The sequence below is a fragment of the Notamacropus eugenii genome, chromosome 2 (assembly GCF_028372415.1).
Source record: "Notamacropus eugenii isolate mMacEug1 chromosome 2, mMacEug1.pri_v2, whole genome shotgun sequence".
NCBI lineage: Eukaryota > Metazoa > Chordata > Mammalia > Diprotodontia > Macropodidae > Notamacropus > Notamacropus eugenii.
In genome coordinates, this window is record NC_092873.1 from 405,772,314 (window position 1) to 405,797,425 (window position 25,112).

Consider the following 25,112-nt stretch of genomic DNA (forward strand, 5'->3'; position numbering starts at 1 on the left):
AGATGGCTCTGGAGGAGAAGTGAGGCTGGTGACCTGCACAGCCCTCACTCACTCAAAACAAAGTCAAGAGCAAGTCATCATCATTTCTCTGATGACATAGTCTTCTTGGGCAACAAAGGACGAACACACACAATACTTTAACCCAAAGGACTGACCATAAAGGTAGGATTTCATACACTGTGGCACTCTAGTAAAAGACTTATTTGGAGATAAAGGAAACTTCAAGTACTGTTCAAATCCCATTATATAGTCACCTACAAATAAGATTGTCCTGACACATAAGGCCCTATCATAATTCCTTAGTATGTTCTTCCTCTCAACCCAAGCTTGATTATAAAAAAATGCATGGGACCCCTGGGTTATCACTAAGTCTCAAGTCTCAAGGGGCCTCTTGAGAAGGAGCTTTCTATGATCTTATTTTGTTCTATCAGGAAATGAGAGTGGTGGAAAAGAAGAGGATTAGCTGTTTTATTCAGTCGTGGTTCAGTCATGTCTGATTCTTTATGACTCCATTTGGGGTTTTCTTGACAAAGATACTGGAGTAGTTTGCCATTTTCTTCTCCAGCTCATTTTGCAGATGAAGGAACTGAGGCAAAACAGGGTTAAGTGACTTGCCTAGGGTTACACAGCTAGTAAGTGTCCAAGGCCAGATATGAACTCAGGAAGAGCTGCCCTAGGATTGATTGCAACTCTGTCCAAATGTGAGCTTTGATGTGCAAACTAAACCATCTTCTCTCCAGGATGCCAAATCATAACTGAAGAGTCAAATCAATCAGCTGTTTGTTTCATTCACACCATACTAAGCAGCTAGTTTGATTTCTTTTCACTGAATTGATTTTTTAAATTTGAATTAAAATTGAATTGATATAACTTCCCTGGGTGTTCATCTAAACTGTCAGAGAATGGCTTCTCCTGGCAATTCAGTCTCTTGGTCAAATTATTTAATGTAATTCATCTTTCCCACTCAATTTTTGGAGAGACAAGTAGGGGGAAATTGCTTTCCAAATTTGTGAGAGGAGTTAACTCTTGATGATGATTCTGAAGGCATCCCTTGCTTCTTTCAGAAAGCAGGGCCATTGCTGAACATTAGTTTGAGAGCAATGATGAAGGAAACATGCCTCTGTACAAACTGTACAAGTATCATTACTGTGTGGGTTCGGGCCACGAATCTTTGATAATCTTTTGAGAAAAATAAATCTTCTTGACTTTGCAAATACTCTTTTTAACAGGCTGGTTGTGTGAATGAAGCACAGTCATGGCAGTCAATGATATCAAAAAATAAAGACCTCCCTATTGAAGAAGTCTGGGGCCCTCATGTAAGAAAATTAAACTTGTACATTGTTTCTTAAAGTTGGATTACTTTAAATTAGAGAATTATAAGATTTCTATGAGATATAAAATTTGATAGATAACTAGTGGCATAAATATTTTTAAAGTTAGTGATATTCTTTAAAATGCTTTGCCATTCCACAGGTTATTGTGCTATAATATTATTATTATGATACTTGGAGGTAATACGGCATCATAGATAGATTGGAAATAAGGAAGACTGTGTGGTCTAATCATACTGGCCAACATGCTGCTCTCTTACAATTTATCTCCCATTACTGCTTCTTGGTAGTAGCTGTCTGCCAAACCTCAAGGACCCTTCCTGCTCACTTCTACCTCTCAGAATCCTTGCCTTCCTTTAAGACTTGGATCAAATGCCTTCTGCAGATGTCCTTTCCCAGTCCCCCCAGCTTCATGTACCCTTCCTTCTTAGTCCACCTTGCATCTACTCTATATGTATCTGTTTATTTATATGTTCTCTCCCCCATTAGAATGTAAATTCTTTGATGGAAGGACTGTATGTGCCTGCATCCCCAGGACTACATGCCAGTACTCATGTCAAATTTTATTATCTGTCATTTCATCCAAATGAGGAACTCCTAAGGATATAGATCCGTAGGCAATGTGACCCAACTGCCTCATTTCAACATCATAGCACAACTCTCCAAACTCTCATTCAGTTTGACAGGTCTCCAAAGTGCATATAGGTGACCACTCAGAGGCAGGTAAGTCGCTAGTGGATAGAATACTAGGCCTGGATCCCTGAATTCACATCTGGCCTCCAACACTTATTATGTGACACTGGACAAGGTACTTAACCTTTGTGTGCCTCAATTTCCTCATCTGTAAAATTGAGATACTAATAGCACCTACCTTCCGGTGTTTTGTGAGGATCAAATGAGAATATTTATAAAGTGCTTGTCACAGTGCCTGGCACATAGTAGGCATTACATAAATTCTTGTTTCCTTCCTTTCCTGAGGCTAGGAGTAGCCATGAGGAATTGGGAATGGCTTTTCTAGCTTTTCTTTTCTAGTAATAAAACTCATGAGACTCAATTGATATTGCTACCATGATTATCATTTGATATCAATTAGTCAGAGTTAATTAGCTTTTTTAGAAAGAGATATTTCTTCAGATGGGATAGTTGGTACCAAATGTCCCCATTAAAGATGTATGACACACTCTCCTACCCGAATGTAAAAAGTGCCCAGGAAAGTAAACTCAAGTTTAGAACATGTATAGCAAAGGGAGCTAACTCACAGTTCCTGAAATCTTTTCGCCATAGTCCTCAAGATTTTCATCTCAGCTGTGGTACAGCTTTTCTGTCACATTCTTTGTAAAACTTTGAATCTGTTTTCCTCTTCCAATCCAATCTATCATTGGTTCCTAATATAAATAACGAGGTTAGCTGTTCTAGGGATACTACTGGGGCACCAATGGGAAGTCCAAAATAATAATGCAAATTATACTTAAAAGCTTGTCATCTATGCTTTTTTCCTACTGCAGAGATAGTTGTTAAGCATTTACTAGAAATCAGCAAGTGACGTTGACATTTCTATTTCTTATCTATTTAGAACTATAGACACTGCTTTTCATTTTCCATTGGAAAACCTGGAGACCTATTAAAACCATATGAGATCTTCAACTTGACCAATAAAAATAAAATAGTTTGGAAAAATCACCATGTTGGCCTTTATGTGTTCCAAGCTAAGATCATTGATCCAAACTACAGGTACATGAAAATTTTTGTGTTGCAATAATTTGATGTTTAAAACCTTGCAGCAATAATAATAGTAACAATGAATCATAGGTTTAAAAAGGCAAACCAAGAAAAGAGTAATTATTTTCTTTAGTATCAGTTTTCCAAACTGAGAAAAAAAAGAGGATCCATGGGGACAAGTACATATTTTTAAGGTGATCAAAGCTATAAATATTTGAAGGTAGAAGAGGAAGCTTTATAAAAGAAAATTGAGGATGGAGGAGAACTAGGCAATGGTAGAAGGAGGGGAAAAAGTGGAAAAGAGGATACGAGTGAAGTAGAAAAGGAATACTTTCTTTGAGTTCAGGAAGAAGTAGGAAAAGAAAATTGGAAGTCAGGATGGAAAAAAAAAAAAAGATGTTCAAGTTGTCTGTTTGATCTCTACACTTTCTTCTACCCTTGAATTCTGTAGCTATTTTTCCTATTGCTACTTATGCCTTTCTGAGGTCAGAAACTGTTTTGCATTTTTATCTCTGAATCCCTTCAGGAATTCAACACAAGGTAGGAAATAAATTAATACTTGTTGGATTGAATTGAAGGTGATGATAAGAATATATGAGGGAACACCTGCCACTTCCCAAAATGGCCTCAGAAAAGACAAGTGATGTCCAAATGAATACAAAAGAAGTATGTAATTAAATATTTTGTCAGTCCAATTTGCTCTGAATTGGCTCTGGTCTACAAACCTAAAATGTGATTATATGTGAAATATACAAATTGCAGCACTTCCGCACCCAAGGCAAAATTCTTTGCCTTATTTTCCTTAAAATGCCTTCTACAATAGAAGAGTCAAACATGTTGTGGACCACGACACTCCTGAGTAGGCTTAACTAGATTAAAATATAATTGGGTAATATTTAACAAAAGAAATGAAAATGACAATAGAATATAGATGTTAATATACGGTTCTCTACGTCAATATGCAGCCCACAGGAATCCTGATGTATGGTTTAGTGGCCCTCAATTCTATTTGCATTTGATACCACTGTTCTACAGTATTAGAAAATAAATCTTAAAAAAGAAAAACTTCAGTAAAGCTCTGAGATATCAAATTTATTTTGGTAAGAATAACCACTTGAATCTTAGAGATGCTCATTTTTTTTTAATTGTCATACAATTTTCTTCTTTAGTTAAATTCTAACTGATAAAGTTCAGTTGTTTGATTGTATAATATCAACCAAATAACTATTGGTTGCCAACTATGATTGAGATAATTGAATTCAACAAGTATTACTGAGTCCTTATGTGCTTCATCTTGTAAGATGTCCTTCCTACTCTGAAGAGGCTTATATTCTTGTTGGAGAAGAAAGCTATATAGATATAAAACAGTTCAACTGTCATAAAGCTGACATACAAGTAAGCTACAAAGTAATAAATGGTACCCAGTGCAAATGCAAGAGAAATTCAGAGAAAAGAAGAAATCACTACAACCTCCCAAATCTCTTGCTCCAACTATGATCTCTCTTCTGAGCTTACTTCCTTTCACACACTTTATATCACTAATGATGGGAACCACAGTTAACCCTTCCACTTTGGGGGGGTGAGGAGGAGAAGGAAGGGGTTAGGGGCAGGGTGCCCTGTGATCTGAAAAAACGATGTAAAAATTTTTGGCCCTCTCTTTATACCAGAAAAGAAGTATGAATTATTATCGTATTTAAAAATAAAATATGTTGACATTATACAATACTAAACATATATGTTATGCATTTCTGAGTTTCTAAACTTTTTTCCATGTTATATGCTGACCTTCAAGTATAGTCTGTGACTTCCACAAAACTCCTCACAAATTCCCATTTAATTTCTTTTTCTGACATGAAATACATCAAAACCACAATAGGGAAAGTCATGATGTGGAAGGGTTAACTGTATTCTCCACTCCTTGAACACATCCAGTGCTTTTCTTGTTTTATCTCTTTGCTCATTTTCTTTGCTGTGCTTGTAATGTTCTCTTACCCTCTCTTCCCCTGTTGAATTTTTACCCATCCTTTAAAGCCCTGTTCAAATGCCAGCCCCTTCTTGAAACCTTCTCTGTTCCCCACCAGAAGTAATGATCTTCCCCTCATAAGCAAGGACTCATGTTTAAGTACATAAGCTCTAGTTACTTTGTAAATAGTTATTAAATTTTCCTCTCATGAATTCTTTTTCATGTATCTTTAATCTCCTACAAACTCACGCTCAGGAATTCTCTATCCTAAAAACAAACAAAAAACCATAAACCGTCCTTTGAGTACCACCTCTCCTTGAACCATCATCCTAATTCTCCTTTCCTCTGTCAAAGTTCTAGAAAAAGTAATTGACCCTGAGACTTCCACTGCCTCACCATCCAATAATTCTCCAATACCTTGTAGCATGACTTCTATCTCCACCTCCCTACCAATAAACCCAATTTCTGGCCTTATCATCTTTGATATCTCTGCAGCATTTGACGACGTGGACCATTGCCTCCACTCACTATTTTCATGATACTATACTTGTTTTAATGAATTCTCTATCCTTAACCTTTATATAAGGAGGCCTCCCCAGATTTTGTCTTTGGCCCATTTCTGTCTTTATATACATTCCCTTGGTGATCTCAGCAGCACTCATGGCTTAAATTACCAGCTATACAGAAAATTTCTAAATTTCTCTCTTCATCCTCAATCTCTCCCCGAAGTTCCAGTCCCTCATCTCTGGCTAATTAGATGTAGAGCTGAGTCTGTCCTAATGTCACCTCAAAATCAGTGTGTCCAAAATTAAATTCATCATCTTAGCAGAAATCCCACTGTTCCTCCCACCCTATCTCGCAGTAATCCAGATCTCTTAATCATTTTTAACTCTTGCCTCATCCCACATATTTAATTAGCTGCCAAATCTTACCAGTCACTCCTCTGAAATATCTCTTATATCTATTCCTTTTCTCTCCATTCTCATTGCAGCTACCTTAGTTCGAGTCCTAATCTGTCCTCACCATTGAATCCAGAAAATCAATTTCTAACTATGACATTATTAATAATTCTGCTATAAATAATATCTCTAGGTAGCTACTAAAACAAACTTTGCCAATCAGCTTAGATACAATATAGGAAAATTAGGTCATTCTTTGTGTCCTTTTCCCTCGTAAAGAATAGGACTGATTAAGTCACATTAAATGATTTGGTTGTACTCATGTAGATTGTATAGAAATTGGATTTTAGGTATGTTTTTCTCATATTAATTTTAACATTTTTTTATTTGTAGTTTCTGTAACCTAACAGTCACCTTTGCAGTTGAGACGTTCGGCATTCTTCCTGAGTAAGAAATCAATGGGGATTAATTGGGAAAATTATTAAAACATATTAGATCTCTTCACTATATACCAAAAATAGGGGGAGGGGGAAGAAAACAAATCTATTTTTTTTAATTCTGCCTTCTCTAATATCTATCATCAAGAATATAATCTACTGTATTGTCCAATGAAAAGTAATCAATATCTACTGGGGAAAAAAAGTGTGATTTTCAGGTGTCAGTAAATATATTCGTTTTCTGATTCACAAATGGTTGATTTGAAGGACTAGGTTAGGCTAGGGAATGAAACTTTTTTTCCCCACTGCCAAACATAGAAACCCTGCTTCTTTTCTCTCTCTCCTTTGTATCATTCATATTCTGTGTGCAACAGTCTTCCCCAATGCTGTGCTGACATTGCCTGTTGGTACAACCAAGGAAACACATAGTTCAGGACCTTTCCCTGATGCATCAGCCCAAACTCAAGATCATAGGGTCAGAAGAGTCCTAATACCTAAAGTTGTGGTAACTTTGCTTCTCCCTCCCCAAAGAAGATATTCATTTGTTTTTTAAACCTGAGTACCCAGAGCAATGAATTTCAATACAATTAGTTCTCCCTTATCCATACTAATGTAACAGCCCTTCTACACTCAGAAAGTTTGGGAATGGGGAAACAAAATTACGTTTCCATGATCCCATGAGGATGCTATGGATTCAAGGGCTGATTCCTCTATTTAAGGCCTTCTCTGTTAAGAAAGAGTCAGTGACAATGTTATTGCCTAAATGAAGAGAAAATTCCAAAAATCAATGTCACAAAGAATATCCCTCTATCATAATGTGCAACTCAAGATCTGAATAAGGTGGGAGATACTGATTTAGCCATGGTCCTATTCAGATGAAATATTTATAATTTTCAAATCAAAGAATTTTCAAATGGGAAAGGATTTTTGAGATAATGTACATAAACTTCTTAATTTACCAATGAGAAAGTGAGGCAAAGAGATGTTCAATGAATTTTTCAAAAGTCATACATTTGTTACCTTGTTTAACTGATTATATGATCCCCTTACAAAGTGCTATGACGTAACGTCACTTTCTATAGTTTTTAATTTTACATTCCCCCAAGCCTCCCAGAAACCCTGTACCTGCATTTTAAGAAAGCCACCACAAGGTGGGGGTGTTGTTGATTCAAACTATAGTCTGCTTTGCCCAAGGCAGGTTTTGAATTCAGAGGAATCAAGTTTTTTCTAAAGTCAATCCCTAATACCACAATACAAACTCTTATTATCAAGAAGCAACAACTGAACTTTGAGAGAAAGTCATCCTTTAATTGAAAGAATAGAAAATAAAATCTATATGCAACAAATGCCCTCTCCTACCTATTTTTAATGATTCATTTCAATAAACATTTATTAAGTACTGGAGATACAAAGAAGAAAGTCAAACAGTTCCTGTCCTCAAAGAATTTACATTCCGGGACCTGGGGATAGGGAAGATGAGACAATACCCAACATGGGCATAGAAAATGAAATATAAAACACATACAAAATAATTTCTGAGGAGAACTAGCAATTGAGGGCATAGGGGTGAACTTTCTATAGGAGGTGGCCCCCAGAGCAGATCTTTGAAGAAAATGAAGGATCCTATATGTGGAGATGAGGAAGCACAGTCCAAGCATGGGTGATACTCAATACAACCTCAGAGAAAGGAGAATAGCAAGAAGACCGATTGAGCTAACACAAAGAGCTATGTGCAATTTTCCCTGTGAGCTGGACAGTGTAACTAGTTCATTTGATAAAGAAGTCAGAATCCCTCCTGCCCTCCCAAAAAGACAATCTCAACTAGGTAGAATTTTAAGTCAAATATAACAAGATATAATTTAAAAGAAACTAATACTGAGTCTTATCAAAATCCACTGTGCACCTACAAGATAAGGGAAATATGTCTAGATGATCATTCAATGGACAAAAATTTGTGGGGCTTAAGTATGCTCAGCATCAATCTTGCAGCACAATGTGGCTGCCCAAAGTCATTGCAGCATAAAATTGCCTATTGTTATTTTAGGCTAAATTGATAGAAGCACAATATTCAAAAGAAGGAGGAGAAACATCCGTGCAATAAATAGACCATATCTGGATTACTGGGTACAGTTTCTACACACCATATTTTTAGAGGGAAAAAGTTCGAGTGCATTCAAGGAAGGACTCAAAACAACGTCATATGATAATGCATTTAAGTAACTAGATACTGTTAGCCTGAAAAAGAGAAGGTATGAAAGTGGCTTCCATATAGCTGAAGTATTATGGGAGAAGGAATAAACTCATTCTGGAGAGTTCCAGAATGCAAAACAGGAACCAATGGATATAAGGTTACAAAGGGACATAAAAAATGAACTTGCTGACAATTAGGGCTAACCAAAAATGGAATGATCAATTTGTGAAGTAGTGAGCTCATCACTGGAATTATTCAAGCAGAGGCTAGATAGCCATTTGTAAGAGAAGTTACAGAGTAAATTCATGTTTTCAGATCCTATGCAGTTCCTCTGATGAAGGGCTTTTTATATCCTAGATACATTTAGCTCATGCTGCCAATTTTTTTTAAAAAGGGTAGAGACAGTTCAAAAGTCATTAAAACAACTTTCCATGACCATTTGCCCCATTCCATTCACTATAAATGGATGTTCATTACCTAACTATTTAAACTTTGGTTATGGATAAGACTTCATCTCTGACTATCTCTAAATTTCCTTTTTCTTTTTTCTTTTCTTCCTTCCTTTCTTCCTTTCTTTCCTTTGTTTTCTTATTGAATTTAAAAGTACAGTATCCACTCACAGGCACAATCCCACCAGTGACTGACATGGGAGCATTGACCTGGTCTGTTACCACCATGGACCTGTTTGACCCTCCTTAGGCACCCTGGTGTCCCCCCATTCCCAGGAGCTCACCATTTTGATGTTGGACTTAGTGAGGACGCTCAATTGACTTCAGCCCTATTACTGCATCTCAGAACTCTAGAGCTCAAATGATCTATCCTGATACCAGGGATCAATCTGGCTCTGACTTTCACCTCCTGGTCTGTGCTTGAAATCCCTGGATTAGTGACTCAAGTCTTTCTCAAATGACCCAACTTCTTCTTCCCCTGGACTTGCTCATTTCAATGCCAATGGTTTAGCCCACTGGGGCAATGTCCTATTCTATTCTTTGACTTACAGGATTTTTATTTAGACTGAATCTTTATCAGATAAATGGGAGAGAATCTTACACTCCTCTCCCCATCACTCTGATGATTATTAACATGATTGTGATCATGTCAAAGACATCCTTATAAAATTCCAAGTGCCCCCAACACTACAACACCATATTTGTGATTACAGATCAGTGAGCTAAGGTAGCCCACATGTTCCCTTGTCAAGAAATTGAGACGTACTGGGACATAGACACAGAGAGGTCCACCAGGGCTGCCATTCACAACCTGAAAGGAAAGCTCCCTCTCTAACCCTCACTGCTATGGGAGCAGCTGGTGAAGGAAGTAAACAAGTGCCAAGAATACTAGGTAAAAAAATAAAAATAAAAAATAAAAAATAAAAAAAAAGAATACTAGGTAAACTTTATATACTCAATGGGTTAAATGCTGGATACAGACACCGTAAAATATAGCAGATGTGCTAGAACCAACCAGGAGATTCACATCACTACATCAGAAAGAGGCAGAGATAGTTCAAAATTTGATCCATCCCATTTCGTTGTCTACAATATGACTACAATATTCCAGTTATTTGAGCTTTGATTCTGGACACAGACCTCATTCCTACCTACTGCTGACCCTGGGTTTCTATACCCCAAAATAATTGTCTACTTCTGACTTGACTTTCCATTCCAAAACTGATGAAGCATGAGCATTCTCAGATGACTCTGTCGCTGCTTCCCTTTATAAAGGAAGCCCATTTTATTTAGTGTCTCAGGTCTCTCCTACTTAGTGTCTTCATGTGATATATTGCCTCAATTGCTCCCTCTGGATTCTGTCTATCCTTTGATGAGGGAGCAGAATTCTATGATCTATGATCTCTGGCTACCGAGAGCCAGACCAGACATAGCTTCAGTATGAGAGAAAGAAGCACTGGATTTGTAGTCAGAAAAATATTCATTTGAATCCTAGCTGTCCTAGTTACTCCTTTTTTTTAATGAATGAATATTTATTAAGCACTTACTAAATGCAAAGTAATAGAGATACAAATAGAAAAGCAAGACTCACTACTCTCCAAGAGTTCATGATCTAATGTGGGAAACCACCAATGGGAGGTTTCAGGAACAAGTCAGAAAGAAAGGTCCCGTGGTCCTTAGGCAGCAGGGACAAAGTAGATGGTAAGGCCCCTTCTTCAATGTGGCTTCCATGGATAAAGTCATTATTTTTTCTGATTTTAAATAATCTGACACTGACAAGGACTATAGTGTTGAGAACTTTCTTTCCCCAGCCTCTAGTGGCTGTGGTTGTTGAGGAAGCCAAGCCTGGCTGCATTTCCACACGGATTATTCTCCTTCCTCTATGATAACTGTGAAAACAGCAATGACAGAGCTGGAGTGGGAGCAAACTTGGGGGGAGACACTGCTATTCCCAGAACCCTCGGGTTCAGAGTCCTGGGTTCCCTCACCTGGATTCTGAGGGGAGGTGGTGCTCAAGGTGGTAGCAGCCATCTGACTTATGTGGCATAACCCTTGCTGTTTCAAGCAGGTACTTAATAAGTTTTCTTTAACTAAATAAACTACCTGAACTGAATTCCATGAATAAAAACACCACATAATTATATCTGGAAGTTTGACAGACCTTTAGAAATCATCCAATCCAACCTCCACACCTGAAGTAAGTCCTAGACAAGCTCAGTGATTCATTCATTAACTAGTTTTAAATTTTTATTATTTATTTTAACATTCATTTTTTGAGTTCTGACTTCTGTGCCCACCCTAAAACTTCCCCCCAACCCACCCAAATGTGAAAGCAAGAAATATGACATCAATTATACTTATGTAATCATACAAAACATAATACTTCCATATTAGCTATGTTGCAACAAAAAAAAATTACCAAGAAAAATAAAGTTAAATAATGCTTCAACCTGCATTCAGTTCTTTCTCTGGAAGTGGGTAGCATTTTTCATCATGAGTCCTTTTTGAGATTGTGTTATACCATCATACTACTGAGAACAGCTAAGTCATTCACAGTTACTCATCACACAATATTGCTGTTACTGTGTAGCAAGTTCTCCAGTTCTGCTTAGTTCACTTTTCATCAGGTCATATAAATCTTCCCAGGTTTTTCCAAAGTCATTCTTGTTCATCATTTCTGATAACTCAAGAATATTTCATCACAATCATATCACAACTTGTTCAGGCAATCCTCAATGAATGGGCATCCCCTCAGTTTCCAGTTCTTTGCCACCACAAAAAGAGCTCCTATAAATATTTTGCTGCATATAGATCCTTTTCATTTCATTGTTTTGGGATAAGATCTAGTAGGGATATTGCCGGGTCAAAGGGAGCTCTTTAGACATACAAATTGCTCTCCAGAATGGTTGGATTCATTCACAGCTTCACCAACAGTGCATTAGTGTCCCAATTTTCTCACATCCTCTCCAACATTTGTCATTTTCCTTTTCTGTTATATTAACCTTGTTAGTATTTTCTTTAAATTTTTTGCATCAATATGCATTAGAAAAACTGGTCTGCAGTTTTTTTTTCTCTGTTTTTGTTCCTCCTGGCTTAGGTATCAGCACCATATTTGTATCATAAAAGGAATATAATAGGACTCCTTCTTTGCCTTTTTTTTTTCAAGTAAATGTAGTATTGGAATTAATTTTTTTTTAATTCTTGGTAAAATTCACATCTGATTCTGGGAGTTTTTTCTTAGGGACCTTATTTATGGCTTATTCAATTTCTTTTTCGAAGATAAGGTTATTTAAGTATTATATTTCTTCTCCTGTTAATCTGGACAATTTATTGTTTTGTAAATATTCATCTGTTTAATTTAGATTTGCCATCTATAGTACTCATATAGAGATCTTTCAAGATAACATCTTTATTGCATTTCTTTAAACGTTATATTTTAAGAGTGTCAAGGACTCTCTGCTCTACTAACCACTTTTGTAATCTAGAATGAGTTACTTAATATCTCTAGACCTCAGTTTCATCATGTAAAAGATTGTGCTAGATGATCTCTCCTTTAGCTCTAAATTTAAATAGCTTCTCCAGTCAACCAATTTGTCGCTTTGCTCCTGGAGCATTCCTGTCTCTCTGCTGCCCTCTAGTGACAACATTCACATATATCCTGCTATTTAATTCTTTGAGTATTGGAAGCAACAGCCCAAGACCAACAGAGGTTCCCAAAGTGGTAAAAGGGTGGTGGTAGCCTCTGATGAAATTGGAGGAGGGGAAGAGTGGTGGAAGCATAAGGAACAAAAATTTTGAAAAACCATTTATACGTTTCATCTGTTGTGTAACAAGAGTTAAAATCCTAGTGATTACATTATTTTCCAAATAAACACACAAAATGCAAGTTATAACCAATCAGTAGTCAAGTCCACAGGCAGGTCTTAAGCAAGTGTTGGCAGGCAAGCATTTCAAGCAATGTTGGGAAGTCCAGCATGCATCAGCAAGAATATGTACATAAACATGATTTGTTTATAATACAATATTATGCAGTTGCGTGACACAATAATGTCATCAAAATTTCAATGCAGGACAAAACCCACAAATTTACAATAAATAATTAAATTAAAATGTATCATTTTAAATATATATGTGTGACACAAATTTTTAAAAAAATTGTTAAAGAGTTTTTAAAAAGTAGATTTCCAGAGGGGCGCTGAATAATTTTTTTGAAAAGGGGCAGCTGGTCAAATAAGTTTGGGAACCTCTGGTCTACAGGGTTGGACTAGGGAACCTCTATAATTTAATGAACCGATACAATCAGTGTTTAAAGAAATAACAGTAATAACATTTGCCCCACAATTACCTTGGAAGATTTCTATTTGAGTGCTATAGATGGCAAATGTAGAATAACAGCTCATCAAGTTTTAGTCATTATGGAAATAAAAACCCTTTGCAAATTGACTGGAAACATCATGGTTTGTGCTATGTGATACCAAAAGATTATCTGAAAAATCCCAAACACTCATCTATGGGACTTAAGAGAAGCCTATAGGAGAAAAACTGTTGGACAATGCTTGCAAAGGGACTGTGGGACAAAATGCATACTAAATAAATTCATATCCAATATATATGCAGAAGGAATGTAGGATGTAAATTAAAGAAGCATAGCTAGATGTTCCTCATGTACTATGAAAAGGAAGGAGGGAGAGAGAGACAGATTGGAAGGGTGATGAGAGAGAGAGACAGAGAGAGAAAGAGAGAGAGAGAGAGAGAGAGAGAGAGAGAGAGAGAGAGAGAGAGAGAGAAAGTTCATGGCTCAAGTTGTTTGTAGCATGTTTTCACTTGGGGTAACTAGGTGGTATGGTGTGTAAGGTATTAGACCTCAAGTCATTAAGACCCAAATTCAAATTTGGCCTCAGACATTTATTAGCTGTATGATCCTGAACATGTCATATAATCTCTGTTTGCCTCAGTTTCCTCAAACTACAAAATGGGAATGATAATGGCATCTATTTCACAGAACTGTTTTATGAATCAAACGATATAATACTTATGAAGCATTTAGAACAACACCTTGCACATAGTAGGTGCTATATTAATGCTTTTTTCTTCCTCCCCAATCAGTCCTCCATAGCTCTTCTGACTTTGCCAAACAGGAAGTTGGGGGAGGGGCCTTCTCCTCAGTCATGATATTTTCTCTAATATTTTTCTCCTACTCCTCCATCAAGGTTCATTTACTGGGTTAGTACATTCTACATATATGTTTAATGTTGAAGCAAATGAAATTTTACAATAAATATATTTTAGATTATTTGGCTTATTTTCTTTCCTGAATGCATTACTTTGTATTTTCCCTCATAAGACATTTTTATGCCGTCTCTCGTTTCTTTACATTGTCCTGCAGTTAAATCTGCTCAGTTTGGGTAAATGTTTCACCACTTTCTCTAAGAGTAAACAGAAAGATTTCACTGTATTCTCACACTAATTTCCTTTTCCAGGCAAGGAATTTGGGGATCCCCCCCAATCACCTGATATTTTTAAGCCAGTTTTCCTGGGCTTCCAAAAGGACATTTTTAAAATAATCTTCATAACTCTAAGTCATAACTTTTTTAACTCTTCCCTTTTTTCCCCTAATGAAAGTCCACATTTCATCATATTTTCTCTATTTTTTAGTCACAGTCTGTGATTCCATCATTGTGGGGGAATGTGGAGTTGTGGGAACTCCTTTCACTGATTTTTAGATCAGAAGATTCCCCTCTAACACATTCTTTTTTTTTTTTTAATTAGTTTATTGGTTTTCAGTTTTGTACAATAACTTCCACAAGTCTTAGATTTTCTTCTCCTCCCTAAGACAGCATGCAATCTTATATGGGTTCTATACATACATTCTCATTATTTAAACACATTTTCACATTTGTCATTTGCATAGAAGAATTAGAATGAATGGGAGAAACCATGAAAAAAAAAACATAACACAAGAGAAAATAGTCTGCTTCATTCTGAGTTTCTATTCCATAGTTCTTTCTCTGGATGTGGATGGCATTTTGTCTCAAGAGTCCTTTGGGAAAGTATTAGGTCCTTGCATTGCTGTGAAGGGCTAAGTCTGTCAGAAACAGTCCACACACACTGTGGCTGTTACTGTGTACAAAGTTCTCCTGGTTCTGCTCCTTTCACTCAGCATCAGTTCATATAAGTCCTTCCAGGCCTCTCTGAAGTCCTCCTGTTCATCATTTCTTATAGCACAATAGTATTCCATTACATTCATATATCACAACTTGTTCAGCCATTCCCCAATAGATAGGAATCCCCTCAATTTCCAGTTCTTGGCCACCACAAAGAGAGCTGCTATAAATATTTTTGTACATTTGGGACCTTTTCCCATTTTTGTGATCTCTTTGGAATACAGCCCTAGAAGTGGTATTGCTGGGTCAAAGGGTATGCACATTTTTGTAGCCCTTTGGGCATTCTTTTAGATAATTTCTTGAGTCACAGAGGGGTTCTAAAACAACCACCACCACCGCAGTCACACAGTTAAGTATGTATCAGAGGCAGGGCTATGCTAACCTTCTATCCACTATATTATACTGCTTCTCATTGCTGCATTTTTTACTCTCAACACAAAGGCTAGTGATGGAGCCAGGAGAACCTGCATTCAGGACTTGCCACTGACATATTCTGACTTTGCACTCCTAGGAAAGTCATATAACCTTTTAGTGCTCAAGAGAACTCTCCAATACCTCAGATTACAGTTTGCTGATATACACGAATGAACAGAATTTCTACCTTGAGAGGTCCCTATAGCCATGACATCCCCCTTCTCCTCCTCCTCCTTCTTCTTTGCAGAGTTAAATGATTTGCCCAAGGTCACACAACTAGTGTCAAGAGTCTGAGGCCAATTTGAATTCAGTTCCTCCTGACTCCAGGACCGGGGCTTGTAGAGTCATTTTTCAGTCATGTCTGACTCTTCATAACCCCCTTTTGGGGTTTTCCTGGCAAAAATACTGAAGTGGTTTGCCATTTCCTTTTCCAACTCATTTTACAATTGAGGAAATTGAGGCAAACTGAGGGTTAAGCGACTTATTTGCCCAGGGTTACATAGCTAGGATGAGTCTTCATGACTCCAGGTCTGGTATTCTACCCCTTGCACCTACCTGCCTATTACCACCTGCAGCAGTGCCTGCTCCCAAGACCAAGTCTGTATTTCCCTTCTTTGTTTATTCTAGAATTACTTATTCCAGACAGTAATTGCCAGTCTTATCTAAACACCTTACCTACACTTCTCATCCCAGTAAAAGTATTGTACCTGTCTGTTTAAAGCCCACAACATTACCCGGTATCCCTCCAGCAGGACATAAGCTTCATAAGGGCAGGACTGTGGTTTTTTGTTTGGTTTGTATGTATATGTCTGTACACATAGAGGTATATGTATGCATACGTATACACACATAACATGTATCCGTACAGAGATTCACACGCATCTAGCACAGTGGTACTTTGTGCAGCTTTAGTCACTTATAAATGCCAATTGAATGAGTTTGGGTCAGATGGCTACCTGACTTTTTCCTCCACTCATTTTCACGCAAAAGTAACTATTTTAACACATGATACAAACAAGAAAGCACATCATAATGGTTTTCTCAACACGGGGCTAAGATTCCGACATTTAAAACAAACTAACAAAATTCTGAGTTAAGATCTACAGAAGTAAAGAACTAGTAAAAATAAATTCAAGCATAATAAGTAATTCTTGGTCATTTTGCTTTTCTATTTCAGAACAAATCCCCTTCTGGTTTTATTCTTCATGATAATTCTGCTGTTTTTTGTCATTATTTGCCTGATCGTGAGCTACTTCCGGTATTTAAAGTTTTTTCGAAAATTTCTTTATGAACCATCTTTAGAATCGAAACGGAAAAAGAAGCAAAAACAGTAGCAAGACCCCAAACCATATAAAGATCGTTTTCTTATGCTGTTTTTTCTTTTGTAATAAGGGAGGAAAATGAAAAAAAATTATTTTGTCCATAGTGAATAAGTGCATTTAGGAACCAAATTTAGCAAGTGAAAGATGTTCTCTGAGTTACCCCCTAGACTTAAAGTTCTTCCTGTTCTTGTGTGATATGTTTCCTTAAATTGCATCTAATTTTAAAAGATTCTGAATATCCCCTACTACATTTCAAATAAAGCTGGGCTTGACTAGCATGGTTACTTCTGTGAAACAAATATATTAAGTTCTAAAGTAATTGATGCTCCCTGTAGGATTGTGCCATAAGAAATTAACTGGTCAGTTACATCAGTTTGAAGCTTAATAGCCGATACGTTTAGGAAACCTGATATCTGAAGTAGTATAAATCTGAGAAACTGCAAAGATGACAAACTCACATTTGAAATGTTTTCTGTGGTAAAGTTTGGGGCTGTTCTTGTTTGGCTTTTTGTTTGTTTTTACACAGAAAGGAGGCAGCTATTTGTTTTGTTGATGGTTATTAAGTTTACAATTTTCAAAAAATATTTAAGGAATAGCCAATTATTTTAAAAATAAGTTCATTTTAAATCTTGAAATTAAAAAATGTGTTTCCTCATTGATTTGAGCATTGAATGATAACAAACCCATCTTAGCTGCTCCAAACAATTAGTATTTTTTAGGAATTTTGGCCAAAACTAAAATATTATATTTCTTCTGCTTTCATGACTCCAAGAACTACTCATCTATGTTTTCATTTGGCTAGTGGTATTTAGAAATCTGGAGACATTATCTTTTTAATCTTCTTGTTAAATAATTTATGGAATTGTTTAATGAATTAATAAAATTTCAATTAGTTTGGTTTATCATCTTCATGAATTTCTACACACAAAATGTGCCTAAGCCTTTAGTGGGAATATCTTCTACCCCTGGGTCAACCCTCCATGACTTTTGGATAGCTTTCCTAGCCTCCTAGGTTACTCTGTGGATCAGACTTCTGACTGATTTTCCCTGCTGTCTTCCTACAGGTCTCATTTGATCATCTTGGTCTTCTCTCTAGTAACCACTACCCACATATTGTTGTTTTTCCATTTAGGGTGGGGGTTTTTTTTAAACCACAAAAGCCCTTGCCATACCAGCCTCTAAATATCATTTTGAATGTGCAGCACATGGAGTGGAATCTTTATTAATATAGCTTCCCCAGTAACCCTAAAATAGTACAGTTATCTTAACAGAATGAAAAAGACAAAAACTGTGTACATAAAGTCAAAGTATGACTGCAAGAACAAAATGGCTAAAGTCCAAGAGCCTGTTCACATCTGATGAGGCTGCATAACCTTGGACTCCCCCCCATTCATCTTCTGCTCTTATTCTCTAGAGATTCATTACCTTAGGTAGCCCCTCTAGAGGCTGGAGTCCTTCTCCCAACTCCTTACTCTCACAGATATAAGTCAAATCCATGAACAAGGCTATTTTTCCCCCTCCGGATTCTAGAAGAACCCAAGGAGTCAGAGTGCTCCTTCTCTAATGGTATTAGCTTAAGTCCCTTTTACAGTATGTTTCCCCAAATATCCATTACCACTAATTGGTGTCCCAGTTCCATTTAACCAGCTAACAACAATTAGCTTTAACAAATGGATATTTATTGGGATAATATAGCCATGACAGAAATTGCAAGGCATTACTCTTAACATCTAGGGATACTCTCACCTATACCACTTTAATCCATAGGAAGAGTGGGTTCAAATTTAACTCAACTGCCGCAATGCATTTGACCCATCAAATTCATATCTGAATTCAACATAGCCAGTAGGCAGTGTCATTCCCAGGCTTAAAGTACCAGGCTTGGATATAGGGATTAAACCCTAGATCCCTGCACTGTGCTGGCATACTGGATTTAGCTGGTCACCGGGACTGGGATTTGACTGGGACTTTGGTTCCCAGTCTTCTGTCACTCAACACTCCAACTTTTCAAAGTTCTTAAGTTCATAGCAATCTCCAGTATCCCTCTGACTAAAAGCAGGAAAGAAAAGAACAGAAGCCCATTTTATTTATAGACCACACATCAGCCCCAGGTAGGAAAGACCCAGGATCCCTCAGAATATCTCTCACTTGAACACAACCAGGGAGAAGAGTGCAAATGTTCTGCCCAGTTAGCACTCTTGGTTTCAACTTAGCAGTTATTCCCCCAGAAAAGTTCCCCTTTGGGGAAGTCACATGGCAAGTGGTTCAGAAACAAAATTACTACAAATGTTCCAGTATGGGGAGCAGAATCCTTCCATTACAAGTCATGTTGGGGATAATGTTTTATAACTTTTATTATTGATATATCTTCCCAATAAATATTCACTCATTAAAGCTAATTATTAATTGATTAAACAATTGGGAAACTAATCATTGGTGATAGATATTGGGGAAAACAAACTATTGTGGCAATGAAAATAAAGGTAGATTGAGGCAGCAAAGATCCAAGCATGATCAATCTATTAGCTAGGCTAGCAGTAGCCAATAAGTGGAGGTAAATGACTCCTCAGTAATCCAAGACCTCCCGCCCAGGGAAGGAGGATAGGGTCTTTTATGGTGGTTAACAGGATAACAGAGCAAAATCTGGAGCAACATAGTTGTATCTTCTTCTGACTGATCAAAAAGTAAAAAAAAAATCCTTTGACATCAGTTTGACATTATGATTGTTTGGACCTCCCCTTCTGAAACCCCCTTAATCATAAATAAGATGTGTGATTCAGATGAGAAGACAAAGGTAACACAATCCCAAATGGTAGGCATTCCAATGAAGAAGTGAGATTAAGTGTCATCTCAACTCCTCCCTATGACAGTATCCTTGGGAGATGGGATCAGTTCTTAGGTCATGAGAATAGTCTACAAGCAATGAGATTTGATTGTTCTGAAGGTAATGGGAGTTGTAGAAACAATTTAGATTGAAGACAATGACCTTTAGGCAAGTTTCCCCAGAAATGTGGTTGGTGGGTAAAGTTAAATTGGTGGAGGTACAAGTCACAAGATTTGACCTGAGATTACCTGAGTATACTTGCAGGGATAAGAGATTTAGACTTACAGAGGGAAAGAGAATATCAAATCTAAGCTGGCTTGATTAAATCACATAACAAATAGAACTAAAAATTAATTTTAAATTTCACAATTCCCCTTCTTTGATTCTTGAGAGGCCATGCCTCTCATGAATCACCTAGCTTTATTAAAATTACAAATATAGTAAAAACAAAAAATGTATATCTGTTGTTCCATGTTGTTGTTCAGTCATATCCAACTCTTTGTAGCCCCGTTTGGGGTTTTCTTGGCAAAGATACTGAAGTGGTTGTCATTTCCTTCTCAGGATCATTTTACAGATGAGGAAACTGAGGTAAACAGGATTAAGTGACTTGCCCAGAGTCACACAGCAAGTGTTTGAGGTCAAATTTGAACTCAGCTCTGCCTGACTCCAATTCCAATACTCCATCCACTATACCACCTAGCTGATTAGAAAGCTGAAGCAATAGTTACAAAAGTTACAATAGTTACAAAAGCAAAAAAAAAAAAAATGCTGGATTAAAAGACAATTCATCCTTGTAAAGATGCTTCTTGGTCAATACCACAGATCCCTAGGAATCAGTTTTGAGAAAACCCTAGTACTACAAGTAATACAACAGTTAACACAAACCAAGAGATAATGATGAGGCCTATGTCCAAGAAAGCAAATTTAACTAGGATAGTTAGTATACTTTCTCCTCCTAGCTTGGAAAATAGCAAAGAAAATCGAGAACGGGGATCCCACCATGAACTGTCTTTAAGTGTTCCATGAGTTTCTGTCAAAATTAGTTGGGTATCATTCACAATACATTGGAGCTCATGGATATTTGTAACAATTTTCCCTGACCAATTGGGGCAGCTAGGTGGTGCAGTGGATAGAGCACCAGTGCAGGAGTCAGGAGGACCTGAGTTCAAATCTCACCTCAGACACTTGATACTCACTGGCTAGCTGTGTGACCTTGGGCAGATCACTTAACCCCAACTGCCTCATCCTGGGTCATCCCCAGTCATCTTGATTAATATCTGGTCACTGGATTCAGGTGGCTCTGGAGGAGAAGTGAGGCTGGTGACCTGCACAGCCCTCCCTCACTCAAAACAAAGTCAAGTGCAAGTCATGTCATCATTTCTCTGATGGCATGGTCTTCTTCGGCAATGAAGGACGAACACAAGTAGTTGCTAGACTCTTATTCTTTTTAACACATAATTCAAAGGTGGATAGAGGCTGAGCAAATGAGAGTAAGGAAACCCAGTACTTGAAAATCACTGCAGATGAAATGATAATTTCACTGAGACTTATAAGTTCTTAGATGTCAGAATGTTACTGATACAGGTTGTGCCCAATGAGATGGATTCAAATTGGTACTAATAAAATTTCACTGATAACAAAAACAAAAGATGCAAAGGACACATTAGGGAACCTGCCATCCCTCTCATTTGCAGGTTGTGATATGGTTTCATTTGCCTGGACAGGAACAGATACCCACAAGATGGGAATGCTCTGATGGTGCTGATGATGTGCCCAGTGCATATGGGGGCCCAATGGTTTTGACTTGGTGTAAAGTATGTCCTACCTGACCATGAAACCTAATGACAGCATTATTCATTGCCCAGTCATCATAAGAGGATGGAGCTGGAAAGGAGAAAGTTATAGATGACAATGCTAAAATTAAAATGACATAGCACAACCACAGTATATGCTAATTAAATGTGATTGGTTATCAGCCCCTGGAATAGACCTTCTAAGTCAAGGTTTGCTGGAAATTCTTGATGTATATTTTATCACCAGGATGGAAGTCATGTAGCAAAAGGACTGGCCTGTAGTAGTACAGTTGCTGCTTCATGGAGTTTTTTCAGTCTATATTACAACTTCCAGATGTAAAAGGCAGCAGACGTGTCTCCTCTAAGCAAAGATGTGTATACTAGGGTTTTGCTTTAATGGGAGGACGACCAAATAGCATTTCAGAAGGGGTGATACACAATGCCCTCCTTGGTTTGCTTTGCACAGGGAACAAAGCAATGGGAAGTACTTCTGGCCACTTATGGTGGGTTTCAGAGCATAACTTGCCAACAGGAATTTTAAGTTCTTTGTTCATACTTTCAACTTGCTGGAAACTCTGAGGCTGATATTGGCTATGAAACTTGGGAGTTATCCTAAGACACAAGTAAACTTGAGAAAGTATAGTATCAGTAAAATGGGTTGCCCTGTGAAAGTCAATGCATTCTGAAGAATCGTGCATTCTTGGCATGATTTCCTTTAGCAGGATTTTAGCAATAAATGCTGGGAAAACCCTAACCCATTGAGTTAGTTGATTAACAATAATGAGACAGACCTTATAATGGCCAGATGATAAGGATAGTGTCATAGAAGCAATAAACATGAACTTGGACAGACTTTGGGAGATGGTAGAAGATAGAAAGGCCTGGTGTGTTACAGACCATGGAGTCACAAAGAGTCAGACACAACTGAACAACAAAAATATCTAAGGATGAAGTGACTGACCTACAGAGAATTAGGGATATCAGACACAATTGTTGTGCTGCCCTCTGAGAGCTTTTGAGTAAGCTGAATTAATATAGGGAGGAGATCCTCTTTGTTAATGGTGGGAATCAATTCTTCAAAATTGTCCTGAAAAGTAGGAAATAGGGAGAAACAGTCCTCTGGAAGAACCATTGGGAAGACTGGAGATGGTGGATTTCAATTTACACAAGAGATCTCAATGTAGGAAATTAACAGGGACATCAGGTATCTATAAAAAGGAGTGTTCAACAAAGATTGGGCCAATGGTAACCATTTGAGGGGACAATCTAGCAATAGTTTGCTTTCCTCTAGGGACCCTTAATATCAAGTGAGACCCAATAGGTTTGCAAAATTGGTCTGATTTTTTATTTAGTAGCGAAAGGGAAGCTCAAGTAACTACAAAAACTTTGAAAGTAACCATTGGTTCCTGGGTGAAGGGAAAGGCAGACTGGAATGGCTGGGGTAGTACTTCAGGACTAGGGCAGATAGAATTTTCCTGATGAGTTTTGGTCCTGCCTCTTCATGTTATAGCCTTTCTGTGAGCTTCTTTTATAGCTGAAAAGCTTCATCTTTCTATACTCTGTAATCATATGGTCCTTTTTCTGATAGTAAAATCATACTGGTGGTTCATAGGAGTTTCCTGACTGGTTTAACGGAGCAGGAAATGGAGTTGTTTGAGCAACAGCTAAGAGTGCCTGTCATTTCAGCTATGATTTTACTTTATCATTCTCTACCTTTCTTTCCCTTCACAAACATGCTGAGCAATGCTTTTACTGATATTCTTCTCATGCCAACCCAGGCAATTCTTTTGGAAATAATCCTGTACTTCAGGAAGGAATTGGCTAACAAAGGCTGAATTAAGGTACTGGCATCCTTTGGATTAATTGGACCCAACCTTGCATGCACCTCTTAGAACCTTAGAACCTTCACTCTCTTCTTGAAAGATCTCTTAAAATTCACTCCAATTATCAGGGCAGATGGAACAAGCCTCCATTCCCACAAGTATCATGTTTCTATCCTGCTGTAGCAGAGTATAATGAGCAGGGTTATTAGGGTCTCAGTTTGGGCAAAGTTGGAAGACCCCCTTGTCCAGCAGGTGCCACACATGCTGGAACTAATCAATTTGTGGCTTCTATGATGGCAGTTCTTTCTACTGGAAAGAGTAAGTTTTCCATTAGATATGTCACATCTCTCCAGGTAGAATTATAACCCCTCAATATGACCTGAAATTGGATTTTAACAGCCACAGGATCCTCTTCAAATTTAGGGGTGTCCCTTCTTCATATGAAAAGGTCAGAGCGACACGAAGACTGATACTGCCTAACAGAGATTACATTTCCAATAGTCGCATCACAAATTAGTCTTTTCTGGAGTGAGGAAATGCCAATAAGCTATCCCTCTGGTGATAGCAGGAGGAGAAGTCAGAGGAACAAAAGGAGGAGTCACAAGAGAGGCAAAAGAAAGAGCAGGGTAGAGAGAAGAGGTCCCTTTCAGTATCTGGGAGCAAGATTCTTTGGCAGAGTCTCCCAATTGAACCAAAAGTTCATTTGATTTGGGTGAGTTTCTTCAATAGACATTCTTTAATTTCAACAGACATTCTTAAATTCTTAATATAATCACCAAAAGTACCAAATCGGGACCAGAATAAGTTACCAGCCAAATTTCTTGCAGTTTTAGACCAGATTACACATAATTTAATTGCACATTTCCTTGTCCTAACCAGCTATATCAGGATCTTTTCCTGCTCCCAGGGTTTGAGACAAACTCTGACATCAATGTGATATGACAGTTGTTCGGATCTCTTGCTCTGCAGTGCCCTTAACCACAAACAAGATTCTTTGAAAGACTTTTCGCCCTACTCATAAGATATACAGTGTGTGTATTCACATATATGTATATAATATTTTATATATGTATACTATAATATTATATGCATATACTATATTATATATTATTATAATATTTAATAATAATTGAACTGTCTTAGGAAGATTCTGAGGATCACCTGGCAGGATAAGGTACCAGACACTGAAGTCATTGCTTGAACTAAACTGCCAAGTGTTCAAACTATGCTTCAGAGAACGCAACTCCAATAGGCTGGCCACGTTGTTCAAATGCAAAATGTACACTTGCCAAAAAGATTATTTTATGGAGAACTCACATGGGGCAGGCAATCACATGGTGGCCAGAAGAAACAATACAAGGACACTCTCAAGATCTCAAGAACTTCGGATTTGACTGTGCAACACGAGAGACCTGGCACAGGACCGCTCAGCATGGGGTGGCCACATTAGAAAGGGTGCTGGGCTCTTTGAGCAGAGCAGAATTAAGAAAGCATAAAGTAAATGCAGGATGCACAAGTTTAGAGTATCCATCCCAAAAATTCATGCAGACTATCTGTACCCAATCTGTGGTAGAGCATTCTGATCTTGTATTGTTCTGATCAGTCACAGCTGGACACACTGAAATTTCACTTTATCATGGTGATGTCATTTTGTCCTCTTCGAAGATGAAGGACAACAACCGTGTATACAATAGTCATGTGTATATATGCATTTATACACATACACATATGTATATGTGTATATGTCTATGTATATGTGTACATATATACATATGTATACACA

At 37.6% G+C, this 25,112-nt stretch overlaps 1 protein-coding gene across 3 annotated transcripts in view; it reads left to right on the forward strand.

The window, feature by feature from the left end:
• Nucleotides 1-17,733, forward strand: part of CATSPERE (catsper channel auxiliary subunit epsilon) — a 212,718-nt gene extending 194,985 nt beyond the window's left edge. For all 3 annotated transcript variants that reach the window (XM_072647630.1, XM_072647632.1, XM_072647631.1), the window contains 4 exons: nt 1,230-1,316; nt 2,905-3,062; nt 6,306-6,359; nt 16,745-17,733. In XM_072647630.1, the coding sequence (XP_072503731.1) occupies nt 1,230-1,316; nt 2,905-3,062; nt 6,306-6,359; nt 16,745-16,901 (456 nt within the window). In that variant the 3' untranslated portion in view covers nt 16,902-17,733. The remainder of the gene's footprint in view (nt 1-1,229; nt 1,317-2,904; nt 3,063-6,305; nt 6,360-16,744) is intronic.
• Nucleotides 17,734-25,112: the final 7,379 nt, after the last annotated feature.